This window comes from Megalops cyprinoides, chromosome 6, assembly GCF_013368585.1.
Source record: "Megalops cyprinoides isolate fMegCyp1 chromosome 6, fMegCyp1.pri, whole genome shotgun sequence".
Lineage (NCBI taxonomy): Eukaryota > Metazoa > Chordata > Actinopteri > Elopiformes > Megalopidae > Megalops > Megalops cyprinoides.
In genome coordinates, this window is record NC_050588.1 from 2,452,514 (window position 1) to 2,467,693 (window position 15,180).

Genomic DNA, 15,180 nt, shown 5'->3' on the forward strand with positions numbered 1-15,180 from the left:
GTCACCTCCACAGCATGCACCTGTCATGCCGTGCCCAGGAGAGACGGACTGACCACAAAAACAAAGTGCTCTCCCCTGCATGTGTTCCGCGCCTTGCACCACAAGCCTAAGCTATGCTCTCACATTGAGCAATGCCGAACCAGCCTGCACTGCAGCATGTGTGTGTGTGCATATGAATCTCCTTACTCCTCACATCTCCCTTTTAAAGTACAGCCTGTGTGTGTCTGTGTGTGTCTGCGTGTCTGTGTGTGTCTGTGTGTCTGAATTTGCTCAATAACACAGCCCATCCCACATCTTAAACCAAGACACTTAAGTCTGTTTTTCCTTTCAGTTGCAGAGTCATTCATTTTGACTTTTGTTTGACATTTTGACTGTCAACATGTCTTTGCATTCATTGTTGTGTTCTTGTCTTTTTTCAGTATTCTGAGGAGGGCTGGCAGGGGTGTGGGCAAAACTCTGGGCTTTTGTCTGTGTTATGTGTCAACCACACAAAGGCACACACAATACATTCACACGCACGTCAGAGGTGGGGCTGCTCCCTCACCAGCACCACAAACCTCAGGGAGAACGAATGATGTCACAATAATGATGTCATAATAACGAGCCAAAGGACTACCTCTTGAGGCATGGAGGTGTTGATGCGAACACTGTGCCAGAGCTCTGGGGAAGTAAGTAATAAGGAGCCTATTCAGCGAATAAGACACGCAGGAAAAACATCTGCGTGGAACTTAAAGGTCATGTCTCGCACGTCCCCAATGTTTATGGTAGTTTATGGAGTGCTTAAACAGTGAATCAGAGGAAAGCTGGCCAGCGTATATTTCCTATTCTCAAGGCTGCATCAGCGACCCACCACTTCCACTTGCTTTGTAATTAAGGAGCGTTCGGTTAAATGCCAAACCCAAAGCTTTTCCTGTTTTTTCCGTGATGGAATGGAAACGGGGTCAAGGTGATTTGAGCAGGCCCATGTTCTGTTAAGAGGATTCATGCAAAGGCCTGTGTTGCCTGGTATTTTCTTCTGGATGTTTGTTTTTGTGTACTGGCAGCGTGCAATGCTAACCTTTCTTCAGTGACTGCATAAAAGATGGGGGAAGGGCTAAACGGCAGAATTTTGGGGTGGGGGTGTTTCTGGACCACGGTATTCCTGCGTCTTTGACCCAAGGCTCCCAGCATCCCAGTTCCACACAGAGGCATGGCCCTGGCCAGATCCTGCATCAAAGCAGCATGCTCACACTCTCTCCCATTACATAGTAGATGCATTTAGCCAGAGTGACTTACATGGTTAAAACTTTATACATTTATACAGCTGGATATGTACTGAGGCAATTATGGGTTAAGTACCTTGCCCAAGGTTACAACAGCAATGTCCCAGCGGGGTAGCAAACCAGCAACCTTTTGGTTGCCTTCTTACTACTATACTCCTGACCACTACTGCTAACATGAGCAGTTAGCTTAACTATCCTAAAATGCTCTGTTTTTTGAGGCAGAAATTGAATTGATAACATTAATGGAGAATTATGATTCTGACATTAATGCAGTTACGTGGTAATGACCCCTGTTCAGCTACCATTCATAAGATAACTTGTCCATTAGACCTCTGCCCATCATAGCATCTGAGGTTCCGTGCTTGTTTTTGGCTTTTGGGCATGCTTTGTCTGTGAGACATGAGATGGAGCAGGGACCCCCTTCTTTGCCCCCCCCCCCCCCGCCCCCCCCCCGACTCCCATAGCCCTTGTTCAGCTTTTCCCTTATTATCAGAAATCAAAATATCTAGAGCCCGGTGATGTGGAAGAGGGGGGTGGAGCCTCCAGCTCCAAGCTGCATTAATTGACTTGCAGGGCTGTGGTTGCTGTACTTCACTTTGGGGCCGAGCCTCTCCCTCCCCCCTCTCTGAGTGCGGATGAGAGCCCTGCGTGCCCATGCTGGCTGGCTTCAGGGTGGAGGAATGCACAGGAAATTCCATGGTGTGCAGAGCGAGGCCCAGACTAGGCCTCAGTAGGCATACATGGGTACGCAGCCCGGCCCTCTGGGTCGCCTGACCTCACCTCATGCTAGCTGAACAGGGGAGCCAATGAATAGGCCTCCTGCTTCCTGCCTCCGTTTTGTTCAGACTTCCTGTTTTACTGAACATCACTGGCTGCTGTCTGCGTGTGAAACCTGCAAGAAAAAGAGAGAGAGGGAGAGATGGAGGGAGGGAGGGTGACAGAGAGAAAGTGAAAACAGCATGTTGACAACACAGATTTTGTCCTGCCAATAAAGCACCTTTAAATTGAAAATTGAATTGAAAGAGAGAGGGAGAGAGAGACAGGGAGACAGAGAGAGAGAGAGAGAGACAAACAGAAGGAGAGAGGGAGACACAGAAACAGAGAGAAATAGAGGGAGAGTTGGGGGCAGGGAGGGTGACAGAGAGAAAGTGAGAATATGTTGACAACAGATACTGTCCTGCCAATAAAGCACCTTTAAATTAAAAATTGAATTGAAAGAGAGAGACAGGGAGACATGGAGAGTGAAAGAGAGAGACAAACAGATGAAGAGAGAGGGAGAGACAGAGGGCTTCTCCCTAATTCATCACCTCTCACTTCTTGATCGGCTTTCCAGCATAACTGGTTTGCACAAACCCTCTCCTGTGCCTCTCAGATTCTCTCTTCAGCTGCCCTGATTGGACAGTTCCAGAGGCCACGCTCTCTCTTGGCTTCTGGGCCCTGCACTGGCAGGACGGGACGGCACTGGGAGACAAGGCAACTGCTGGCCAGGGCCGTCACACGGAAAACAGTGCATTTCTGTGATTTATGATCCCGGCATGCAATGCAGATGAGCAACCCAGATGTGTTCTCTCTCCCCGCCCCCCCTCCCCCCCCCCCCACCTTCCAAAAAAGGCCCCGCATAAAAGCAGGATTGTGGCTCTGAACGAAGGTAGTGTGTGAAGTTGGCAGGAACAGGAACTGAGGGTAGCCATGCGTAAGAATGAAGGTGGTGGGGGATGGGTTCAGGCAACAGCGTCAGACTGCCTGCTATTTTAGGGCGTACTCGCTCTAGGCCCGGTTGTCTTGTACCGTGCCCGAGCACATTTGCCCCCCCTCCCCACTCCCCCGCTGGCCTGCACTCACATTGCGCTTAACGTTACGGGCCCGAGCACACTTACATCATCACGATGCGAGCTTTTTGTCATTTGTGTCGTTTTGTCATTTTTGTCGTTTGTGTTGAAGAAAAGCGCTCTTGCACAGCACAATGGAGTTCATGATTGTACTTTGTGGCTTATTTGGAGTCCTTCTGGGTGCGGTGACACACGGCCCTTTCACATGCCTTATAGATGGTTATTGATTATGCAATGCAGCGATTTTGAGTTAATCATGCTGCGCGTATAATAAGATTTTTACGGAGACAGCTGACGTTTCAGTCATTATGCTGTGTCAGATTACAGCAGCCTAATCACAATAATGTTCGCTAATGTTAACCAGTTAGGGCTAATACTTGTGTGTGCACTACTGTCATCATTACAACAACAAACATCTTCTATTAGGTACTACATGGATAGTACCCTTTTCAATTCATTCGAGAGTATTTGGGTTAATAACGGGTCTGATTCTCACCTTATTGATGAACGTGAATTGTAGTCGGTGAGTAAAGCTCCAAATTCCTCCCTCAACATCAGCTGCCTCCATAAAAATCTTCATATACGTGCAGCACGATTAACTGAAAATCAATGCGTTGCTTAATCGATGCTAACTGGCTGGGGAGCCAAAGTTAGCTATCTAGCGATATTTTTGACAAACATAGCTTGTTAGCTAACAGGTTACCTATCTGAACAATTGTTGAAGACTAGCTACTTAAACAGGTTGGCTGCTTCATTTGTGATACTCTGACTAAGCCCCTGACAACAGCAATGCTTACATTGCCACGTAAAGTATGGTTAGTTTTATTTCGCTTGCTAGCAATCAAGCTAATGTGGGGATCCACAGAGTTATTTTTAGGTATAGATCTACAGAACTAACCAATCGAAGATCATTTTGGGCGTAGCCAGATTGTTATATTTAAGGAAGTCAGCTAGCTAATCAAATGATGGTTTAAAGGATTTATTATGATTGGGCGTGTAACTAACAGATATCCAGCTAAATGTTGCTATAATGGATATATTTGTTAAATGGGAGAGTCGCATCATTAACATTATGCGATAACTCGAGTTCCGTGTTCGGGCACGGTTAGCGATCACACTGATGCGTGCCGTGCTCGAGTCCAACTGAACCGTGCATGGGCCTGCTTGAAGAGGTGGGTACGGAGTAATCACACTAGTCAAACGAACTGGACTTTGGGGGTCAAACGTGCTCGGGCATGGTACGGATTGCCTAGTGTGAGTACACCCTTAGTTATCGCCTCTGGCCCTGGAGCTGCTCATGCAGCCCCGTGATTGGACGGCTCTGTTTGTGATGTCATGTTTGTTTGTGGCTGGCATGGTTTTCTCCCATTGGTGGTTTGATTTCTTTTGGGCATTTTTGTGTTGTGGACATGGTGACTTTAGTGCTGTCTTACTGCGTGCAGAATGCAAGCCTGGGTCTTTACGAACAGTGTGTTTTGTCAGAGGTTATAAGCCCATTCCCACAGAATGTGTGCTGGATGTACAAGATGTATAGTGCTACTACCTGACACTCTCACCTCAAGCCACAGTCTCCTGTTTGATGTGAATCTTCATCCTGCCACAGCTTTGAGGCTTTGACTGGGTTTAGCTGGTTAAATGCCACACCTCCTCTTACAGAGTTTTTGCCTCTCCTTTAATATGTGAAAAACAATCCAACAAACTAAATTCAGAAAGTGGAGGAAAGCTTGACTGGCATTTTACAAATTTATCCCAACAGACAACTGTGGGTTAAGTACCTTGCCTGAGGGTACAACAGCAGTGCTCTGGTGGGTAATGGATCGTTTTGGTTATTAGCCCTGCTTAGCACTACACCACACTGCTGCACATTAAAAGTTAAAAAGATAACTCCCCATACTCCCTCCGTTCAATCTGTCAAAGGCCCTCCAACATAGTCTGCAGATTGGCCCTTGTAGTCAGTGGTGCAGCAAGTGAGGCTAATCCTTAGCTAACGGTGGACAACAGCAGAGTCCAGCGGGGCAGGAGCTGGCTAATCACTAGCTGATGGTGGACACAGCAGAGTCCAGCAGGGCAGGAGCTGGCTAATCACTAGCTGATGGTGGACACAGCAGAGTCCAGCAGGGCAGGAGCTGGTATGGAGAAAGCTTGTGCCAGAGGATGCAGCAGCAGAGAAGGATTTTGACAGGATCCATTAGAAGAAACACTGATTGCGTATGGTGCAGGACCATAGCACAGGGTGGTGATGGCTGTTTTCATTGGAATTAAATGCTCACTTGGTACATATCCATCCCCCCCCATGTTTCTGTGTGCAGGAGTCATAAGAGAGCACGTGTCTTGCCAGCATCTTTTGGAATTTGCGAAAAGGCAGCCCTTTGGGAATGATTGCTGCTGTTTCAAAGTTTTCCTTTCATTGTGCCTCGGACTTCCCTGTCCAGCTGACCTCATTTGCCCCCGTCTTCTCTTGAGTGACCAAGAGAACATTTGTATGATTTATGCCTGCTTGATTTTTCTCCAGATTATACTTGTCCTAACTCTTTTGGGCACTGCTCACCCCCATGAGGTTGAGGACCTCAAAACCACTCAGACTGGGCAAAGGGTGAAGTGGCAGACTCTCTGGTCATATTGTAGTGCTACCTTCTGGCTGCCTAACACTCCTCACTGGCTCTGTGATAAGCAGCTCAATGTGGCTGTTGCCAGGAGTCACGGTGTGACAGATTCCAGCAGCAGGTTCACTCTCGGCCTGACTGTCTGTCCTCGGCTGGAAAATGGTACAGCCCAACCCCAAATGTGTTTAGCACATTGAGAGAATGTGTCTTGCATAAGGATCATGTTGTCTGGATTCAAGAAGTAAGGAAAAACAAACAGGTTGTGTGGAAAGGAGGACAGAAAACAGCACTGTGTCCTTTTTTCAGTTATTTTGTTTTTGTGGCACTAGTGAGACAGGCTGATTGGCGGTAAATGAATGTAGACTTTTTCCTCTCCTCTCTGCCCTCCTAGCACAGGGGTGGTTTAGGGGGAGGAGGTGGGGGTTGGCCTTCTTGGTGACGCTTTCCATTTACAAGAAAAAATGAAAATTTAAGAGTAACAATGAAAAGGGGCATTTTTAAATAGTAAAGCAACATTTCTGTTTTCCTTTACCTTTCAATTTACGTGCACTGTGGTGTTAAAATGCCTCCTCTGCTTTCATAAAGGAGTTAATCAATGCCTTTTGGAGCTAACAACTGGAACTGTTCAAGAAGGAGTACATAGTAAATGGAAAAGCACCTATGGGAGTATCTCTCCTAATTCCTGCAAACCCTTGAAAACTTTCCTCTGTAGTAATTAAAGCCTGGTCCCAGCATCCATAGCCCCTTTCAGACATGCACTGGAAGCCAGAACTTATCTAGCCATTAGCCGGAGGGGCTGTATGTGAGAACACAAACGTCTGAATCGGACTCGACATGAGACGGACTTCATTCTGCCAGCTTCCTAGTACAAAGTCCGTCTCATGTCGGAGTGAGTCCATGTGTGAATAGAGCAGGTAATTTGCCGGCTCATCTCTCACTGCTGCGCTTTCACTCTTTTCCAGGCATTTCTCACAAACATTTGCTCATCTTCTCTGTGATTTTTCACCAAAAAATCACTCATCTCTTATTTTTCACAAAGCAATCACTCCTCTGTGATTTCTGACAACAATCAGTCACTGCTCTATGATTTTTCACCAAAGCAATCACTGCTGTGTGTGATTTTTCACAACAACAATAAAGGGCAGCATCGGCATCATGCCCTTTGAGGAGCTAAAGTCTAAAGTTGCTAAAGCATGTGGCATGTGTTTGACCTGTTCCTCAAGCTGCGTCACGCAGGGCATGCTGGGAATTCATAGCTGCCCAATGTCAGAGCATCATGTGGAACTGAGAGAAAAGGGAGATGAATGTAGCCAGAGGGATCTGGTGCAGGGGTTCATGGAGGTGGGGGTGTGGCACCCCAAGCACGCCCCACCCCCTAAAAAGGGAGAGCAGCTGTAAAAACAATAAGCTCTACAGAAGGCGGGTGCACGGCCCCTCCTTGGCTCGTGATCCGGTTAGAGTCCGCACAAGGGGCCCTGTCAGTGGAGCTGTATGGAGCTGGTCCACAGTCTTAATGTTATTCTTCCGTCAAGCCCCCCCCGTGGGATTGTGGGATTTTTCTGGGCAGCGTGTGCTGCCTGGTCCTGGTGCAGTTACACACAGAGAGTTTCTCCTTTTCCCCATCTGAGACGGTGGCTGTAGCCAGTCCTTTTCTCAGAATGGAAAGGACCTGTGGGAAAATACACTTGACTGGGACAGAGGCTATTCCCCCCTGCCACCCACACTGGGCAGTAGGGGTTACATGCTCAGGGGTGGCCAGGGAGGTGTGCTCAACAGCAGCTCTGCAGCATGGTTGTCCAAAGCATACCCATCGCCAGCCTTCCGCACCAACAGGCCACTTTTCACAAGGCTTCAAAACAGTAATGACACTTCTCAGCAGAATGCACTTCTCTGAAGTCAGTCGTGTTTTCTGCACAGTTTTGCTGATTTCTGCCCTACCAACATATGAACCTCACAGTTCTGGCCAGCCAATTCATGGATCCACCCCGAATCCCATGACTCTTGTGTAGAAGCACAACACAACAATTGTGTCTAAGGCGGTCTCTAATTGGGGAGATGTGGAACTCAACCGTGCCATGCCTTTGATTACACACAAGTCTGTAAAGTACAATATGCTTTGATGCATCTAATCTTCCTGTCAAAATATCCTCCATATACACTGTATGGACAAATGTATTTGGCCACACCTGTTAATTATTGAATTCGGGTGTTTCAATCAGACCCGTTGCCACAGGTGTATAAAATCAAGCACTTAGTCATGCAGTCTCCATTTGCAAACATGTGTAATACAAAATGGGTCGTTCTGAAGAGCTCAGTGACTTCAAGCGTCCTACTGTGATAGGATGCCACCTTTGCAGTAAGACGGTTTGTGAAATTTCATCCCTGCTGGATATTCCACGGTCAACTGTAAGTGATATTATTAGAAAATGGAAGCGTTTAGGAACAACAGCAACTCATGAAGCTGAAGACCACGTAAAATCACAGAGCGGGGTCAATGACTGCTAAGGCTCATGGTGCGTAAAAGTCGCCAACGCTCTGCTGATTCCATATCTGAAGAGTTCCGAACTTCCACTGGCATTAATGTAAGCACAAAAACTGTGCGGCGGGAGCTTCATGGAATGGGTTTCCACGGCCAAGCAGCTGCATGCAAGCCTCACATCACCAAGTCCAATGCCAAGCGTCGGACGGAGTGGTGTAAAGCACACCGACACTGGACTGTGGAGCAGTGGAAACGTGTTCTGTGGAGTGACGAATCATGTTTCTCTGTTTGGCAGTCAGATGGGCAAGTCTGGGTTTGGTGGATGCCGGGAGAACGTTACCTGCCTGACTGCATTGTTCCAACTGTGAAGTTTGGTGGAGTAGGGATAATGGTCTGGGGCTGTTTTTCAGGGTTTGGGCTAGGCCCCTTATCTCCAGTGAAGGGCAATCTTAATGCTTCAGCATACCAAGACATTTTGGGCAATGCTATGCTTCCAACTTTGTGGCAACAGTTTGGGGAAGGCCCTTTTCTATTCCAACATGACTGTGCCCCAGTGCACAAAGCAAGGACTATAAAGACATGGTTTGATGAGTTTGGTGTGGAAGAACTTGACTGGCCCACACAGAGCCCTGACCTCAACCCCCTTTGGGATGAACTGGAACGGAGATTGCGAGCCAGGCCTTCTCGTCCAACATCAGTGCCTGACCTCATAAATGCTCTACAGAATGAATGGGCACAAATTCCCACAGAAACACTCCAGAGTGGAAGCTGTTATAGCTGCAAAAGGGGGACCAACTCCGTATTAAAGTATATGTATTTGAATACAATGTCATTTCAGTCCCTGTTGGTGTAATGGTTAGGCGTCCGAATACTTTTGTCCATATATATATATGTTGTTTCTGAATCCAAATCTCTCTGCAAATTTAATGTAAAAATAAAATTCTTTCTCTTCTGCAATTCTAGAAAATTTGGTCATTAAGCCCTGTCTGTACAGAAATTTCCATTTGTGTTACCCACGCCTCAGGTGTAGTCTGCCTCAGCTTATTAGCATACCCCTCCCACCGGAGGCCATTCATCAGGGCATGTTGACCAATCAGAGGAATATGTAACTGCATCCAAAGGGAAGATAGCCAGGCTCATGGTGTGATTGGGGGACAGGTCAGGTGTGCATGTGCCTGTGATGTGCTCTGTGGCCCAGAAGGGGGATGGGGTTACTGTTGCCCAATAAGTAGTACAACCCATCTGTGAGGACCACAGGGGCAGACTGCAAGAACATGGCAGCTGGGATGGGCAATGGCAGGCCTATATTTTAGCTGGCCTGGATGAAAGCCATGGTCCTTAAGAGACATCTAAGTGATACAAGCAGGGTCAAAGCCCCACATTTTTGAAGATGGCGTAGACTAACAGAGATCAGGTGGATCGGAAGACTGAACAGACCTTGTCTGACCTCTGTGTGCCTGTAACACAGAGAGTGTGTGTGAATGAAACTGTGGACATGGGTTAACTGCACACAAACACATTTGTCCCTTGGTGTGAGTTTTTAGCAGTTGATCTGTCCTTTATATCATTGCATAACTTGGATCTTTATTGTCTTGTGACAGTCAAAGCTTACATCCTGTTCATCCAGTGATATGCGCACACACACACACACACACACACACACACACACACACACACACCCAATTAATAATCAATAATCCTATAAAACCCGCCTGTTTGCTTTGAGTGCTTGAAATGAACAATGCACTGTGGCTGCTGGAGAGCTGTCACATCTTGTAATGGATGAGCTGACTGCGGAGACACCAGGAAGAATTAAAGGGTTAAAGGGTTTGTTTGGCAGCTCACATCTGTGGCAGATGGCAATCAGTCACATACCTCTCAGTTCATCCCTTTTTCTGCACCTTTGTCTTCCTGTTATTGTCTTCTCCTCTCTAGCGTGATCAAATTCTGTTTGTATAACAGACAGGCCTGAAACATCTCTCTCACTCTCTGTGGTCATGCTCTGGTTTTCTCTCTGTCTCTCCTGTCTCTCTTTCTGAATTCAGTTCTGCTACTCTTTGCTGGGATGACGCACACAGCAATACTACCAAAGCATACTGCACACAATGCACGTAGAAGAACAAAGAAAAGACAGCACTGTTTCTGAAAGATATCAATAATGTTGGTGACACTTAAAATGAGAATCTGTCTTTATCTCTCAGGTCAGTTCAGTTTAGTTCAGTTCTCTTCCGGTTTGAAATAGGTTTGGCAATGACTTATTGGCCTGTAGATATGTATCTAATGCATATGCATAATCACAAGAAGAAGGATAAAGACAAAGTAACAGTACCCTAAGGTCATTTGTGTGACTTTAAATGGCTCTGTCACTCAGTTTTAAATATGTTTTATGTGTATGATGAGAAGGCCTGTGTTGTTCATGTATACATATATGAAAAACAAATAAGTGTAACTTTAACAGACAATGTTTAAATTCCCTCTCACCCCATCCTAAAAACCAGAAATAACAACAGAATTCCAGAATCAATGGACTTTCTCACACTCTCCCCCTTTCCCTTTCCTTTTCTCGCTGTATCTTTCCCTCTCACTCTCTTTCTCTCTCCCTCTCTCTCACCCCCCTCTCTCTCCCTGTTTCTCTCCCGTTTTTCCCTCTCTCTGTGTCTCTCCCCTGCTTTCTCTCTCTCTCCCTCTCCCTCTATCTCTGTCTTTCTCTCCCTCTCTCCCTGTCTCCCTCACTCTGCCCCCCCACCCCCTGTCTCTTTCTCTGTTGTGCAGATGTGGAGCAGATGGCCATTGACTGGCTTACGGGAAACTTCTACTTTGTGGATGACGTGGACGATCGCATTTTCGTCTGTGACAAGGATGGGGTCACCTGCGTCACGCTGCTGGACCAGGAACTCTACAACCCCAAAGGCATTGCCCTGGATCCCACCATGGGGTGAGCTTCGCTTCGGCACTGGGCCAGGCCGAGCCAGGCCAGGCTGAACCCAAACGCTCCAGTGTGCCCTAGTACCGAAACCCCCCCAGCTGTGATGAATCAGTACTGTGAGGCAGCTTTTGGCTGCAGTTGCCTGTTTGTGAGAGAGACAAGCCTTGCTGCTGAGTCATAGTTTAACTGCTTGCAGTCAGTAATGTGTGGTCGAGTTCCACACTTCCTCCCACTTCCTACCACTCTCGGCTGCCGCTCTCCAGATGCCTGCCCCCTCTCCACAGCGGATGGTGTTTGAGGCTAGCTGCTGAAACAAGGCCTTCCCTGCTTGCTCTGTTTTCAGCATCCCCACACATCGGGGCATCCATGTTGCTCAGTGTAACCAAAATGAAATCCAGCTGTGCCGTGGGAAGGTTAAAGTAGCTCCTCAGAGGGGCTTACTGTCGCTCTGCTTTGGCTTCTCATGCAGCCATAGAATAACACTGAGTAGTAGCCAGTGTTGGAAGAGGAAAAGAGAGCGAAATACTGAGTAAAACTCCTTTCAGTGGTTGTGTCTGTGCTCTGCAATGTGGTCATGTTAGTATTTTGGACTGTGCTTCTCTCTGGTTGTGACTTTTTCTTTAAATAATTATCAGCCACATTACAGAGGATTTACTCCTGGTGATCAAGGTGTCCCTTTCTCCCTTTAGGAAGGTGTTTAGCACTGAGTACGGCATTTCTCCTTATGTTTATGAAGGTTTTTTCACTCAGTACGGCATTTCTCCCTGTGTTTATGAAGGTGTTTAGCACTCAGTACGGCATTTCTCCCTGTGTTTATGAAGGTGTTTAGCACTCAGTATGCCATTACTCCCTGTGTTTATAAGGGTCTTTAGCACTGACTGCGATGTTCCTCCCTGTCTTTTGGAAGGTCTTTAGCACTGAGTACAGCATTTGTCCCTGTGTTTAGGAAGGTGTTTTTCACCGACTATGGTCAGATCCCGAAGGTGGAGCGCTGCGACATGGACGGGCAGAACCGCACCAAGCTGGTGGACAGCAAGATCGTCTTCCCCCACGGTATCACGCTGGACCTGGTCAACAGGCTAGTGTACTGGGCCGATGCCTACCTGGACTACATCGAGGTGGTGGACTACGAGGGCAAAAACCGGCACACCATCATGCAGGGTCTTCTGGTGAGTTCCAGAGACCGTTATGTAGCTGTTTCATGGTCTACTCCACCCTCCCATCCCAATACATGTCTGTGTAGCAGACCGTCTTCCTGTTCATGCCACCTATTAATGTGGCTGTGGCATGTGGCTGTGTAGTTAGCTGACAAACTCATTATTCAAGTAAGCAGTCATCTTGAAAATCCTCTGTCAATAACACCAGATTTGTACTTATTTGTGACAGATAAATCCACTATCGATCTGTTTGAGAGCACACATGGCTTTGGTATTTGGTTTCAGTGGTCGTACCGTGTCTTGTCAAGCTTGAAAAACCTTTTATGCTTTGCTCATTGGGATCTGCATTTCCTTCAGGTTTAGAATAATATATTTCTAAGAATTCACCACCAAATCTGCAGTATAGGCTGATTGATTCCCAGTGCGGGTGCAAACATTTGACACCCTGCCCCTATGTCTCAACCCATTTATGAGCCCTGGTGTGACCGCAGAACTGTGGCATTGCCCTCTTCGCCAGCCATTCGCCATTTTCTCCCCATGCCTCTCGACAGGTCCGAAACCCTGCTGTCCTGGGAACAGCGCTAGAGATTGTGGAGTGCGTTGTAAACTGGCTCTGAGGGTTTTGCTGAGCTGACCTCAGTCCAGGCCTCCAGGCCACTTAGGCGGTCTGCCGTTTCCTCAGAAAGAACACTTTGCTTTAGCTTTAGCCTATCGGGTTATTCAAACAAGTGGCTTCTGCTTATGTATGTACACTGCTGGATAAATGAATGAATGTGACAAATCCGCCTTGTCTTTTCTTTTAGTCTCTTTGAATAGAAATGCAATTCTAAAGCCTCTTTGTTGAGAATGATGACACAAAGAAGGCTAATGGATATCATTACATTTTCCATTTGAATCTTTGTGGAAGCAGCGCTGGGTTCCATTTAAAACCCTATTCAATGGTGATGATGTTATATTGCTTGGAGAAGGCTTGTTTGTCTTTATTAAGCTTTGATTCGTATTAGATCAACAGTTGTGTGGATCCAGCGCAGCACTGTCCTTTAATTAATATATATTAGAAGTGTTTTAATGTGTCTGGATCATTGTCTGTGCTAGAGTAATGGTCTCAATTAAGTCTTAGAGCTTAGAGCAAGAGGACATTCTGAGAAGACTGGCCATTTCTCTGTCTGACTGTGGGGGTTTGCAGAGCCTCTTTCAGTGCTAACTTAATAAAGCAAGGGCCAGTTTGGCTGCCCAATGTGGCTTTCCATTATGCCAGCTTCTTATTGTCTGCTCTTAAAGCCTCATCAGCCATAATACTGTTTTGAGGCATAGAGGATTACTGATATACAGTAGGTCTGTGAAGAGTAGTAGATTCATGGCAGATTGATTGTGTTGCCTGAGCATGCAATAGAAGGCTGTACCATCCTGTATACTCAAACTAATAAGCAAAATGTGCTTTAGAGGTTGTGGTAGGGGGATACATTTCCCCCTTACATGGACGTTGTGTTGTATGCATAGTGTACACATTGGATCTAACAGAGTGTACAGAATCATATGACTCAGAGGATGTGGAATTTTGAATTACATAATTCATATGAAATGGATACCCTGTGTGCCAGTAGCAGTTTCACTTTCATAGCAAAATTGAATTTGTCTGTGTCCCTTGTTAATCCCCATCTCTCTCTCTCTCTCTCTCTCTCTCTCTCTCTATCTCTCTCTGTCTTTCTGTTTTTTTTTTGACAGATTGAACATTTGTATGGCCTGACGGTCTTTGAAAACTACCTATATGCCACCAACTCGGACAACGCCAACATGCAGCCGAAGACCAGCGTTATCAGGGTCAATCGCTTCAACAGCTCTGACTACCAGGTGGTTACCCGCGTGGATAAGGGGGGCGCCCTGCACGTCTACCACCAGAGACGCCAGCCCCCAGGTACTGAGCCCACAGACAAATCCCCCCTATGAGTTTTTTTTTTTTCATTTGTAGACTCCATTCTCACTGATGAAACAGTGCTGTCCCCACTGGTAATGAGAGGGTGTGGGAGGCTAATTATGGGTGTAGGAGGTGGTTGCTCCTATTTGTAACATGTTCTGTCTGCCTCCCCCTATCTGTAGTGCGTAGCCATGCTTGTGAGCCTGACCAGTTTGGGAAGGCGGGTGGCTGCTCTGACATCTGCCTGCTGGGGAACAGCCACAAGACGCGCACCTGCCGCTGCCGCTCTGGATTCAGTCTGGGCAGCGACAGCAAGTCCTGCAAAAGTGAGTACTATGTGCCCCAACAGCTTGCAGGAGACAGTACTATGTGGCCACTCAGCATGCAGAAATGAGTACTGTGTGGCCAATTGGCAAGCAGGTGTGAGTACTGTGTGGCCAATCAGCATGCAGGAGTTAGTACTGTTTGCCTAATCAGCATGCAGGAGTGAGTACTGTGTGCCCAATCAGCACCATCCTGCCCCTGGACAATTCAGACTGATGACTGTGGTTTTGGCCAGTCTAAACAATCGATGTCTGTAAACCAGAAAGTCACTGTAATTATAACTGTGGAATCAAGATAGATTCAGTTATTGAGCCAATTCAAGGGCGATGGGGGTCATTTCTGCAAAATCATAAACCCCAGGGAAAGTGTTTGATTGGACATGTTAGACGTTTATTGATAAGCTCTCAAAAGTTAATCTGTATGATGCAGACTGGGCATATTGAGCCAAGCACCATTCCTTGGTTTAGTTTTCAAATACCCATTGATTTTACCCAAAGACCTTAAAATAGATTAGAAGTTCCATTGAGTTTTATGTCCAGTGTTGAGGTTGGGGTAAAATATTGATCATTCTTTCAGTGAAACTAAGTGCCCTTGAAGCAGACTTTGAAGGGTCACCTCTAAAGAAAGGAGGAGGAACTGGTATAATTCACTCTGTCTACTTTACATTTTCACTGTGGTAGTCACC

General features: G+C 46.7%; 1 protein-coding gene across 3 annotated transcripts in view; it reads left to right on the forward strand.

Annotated features, from left to right (window-relative positions):
• LOC118779113 (low-density lipoprotein receptor-related protein 1-like) overlaps positions 1 to 15,180 on the forward strand; it is a 176,162-nt gene that overhangs the window by 65,970 nt on the left and 95,012 nt on the right. For all 3 annotated transcript variants that reach the window (XM_036531009.1, XM_036531010.1, XM_036531011.1), the window contains exons 7-10: positions 10,946 to 11,108; positions 12,046 to 12,268; positions 13,982 to 14,171; positions 14,354 to 14,497. In XM_036531009.1, coding sequence (XP_036386902.1) covers positions 10,946 to 11,108; positions 12,046 to 12,268; positions 13,982 to 14,171; positions 14,354 to 14,497 — 720 coding nt within the window. The remainder of the gene's footprint in view (positions 1 to 10,945; positions 11,109 to 12,045; positions 12,269 to 13,981; positions 14,172 to 14,353; positions 14,498 to 15,180) is intronic.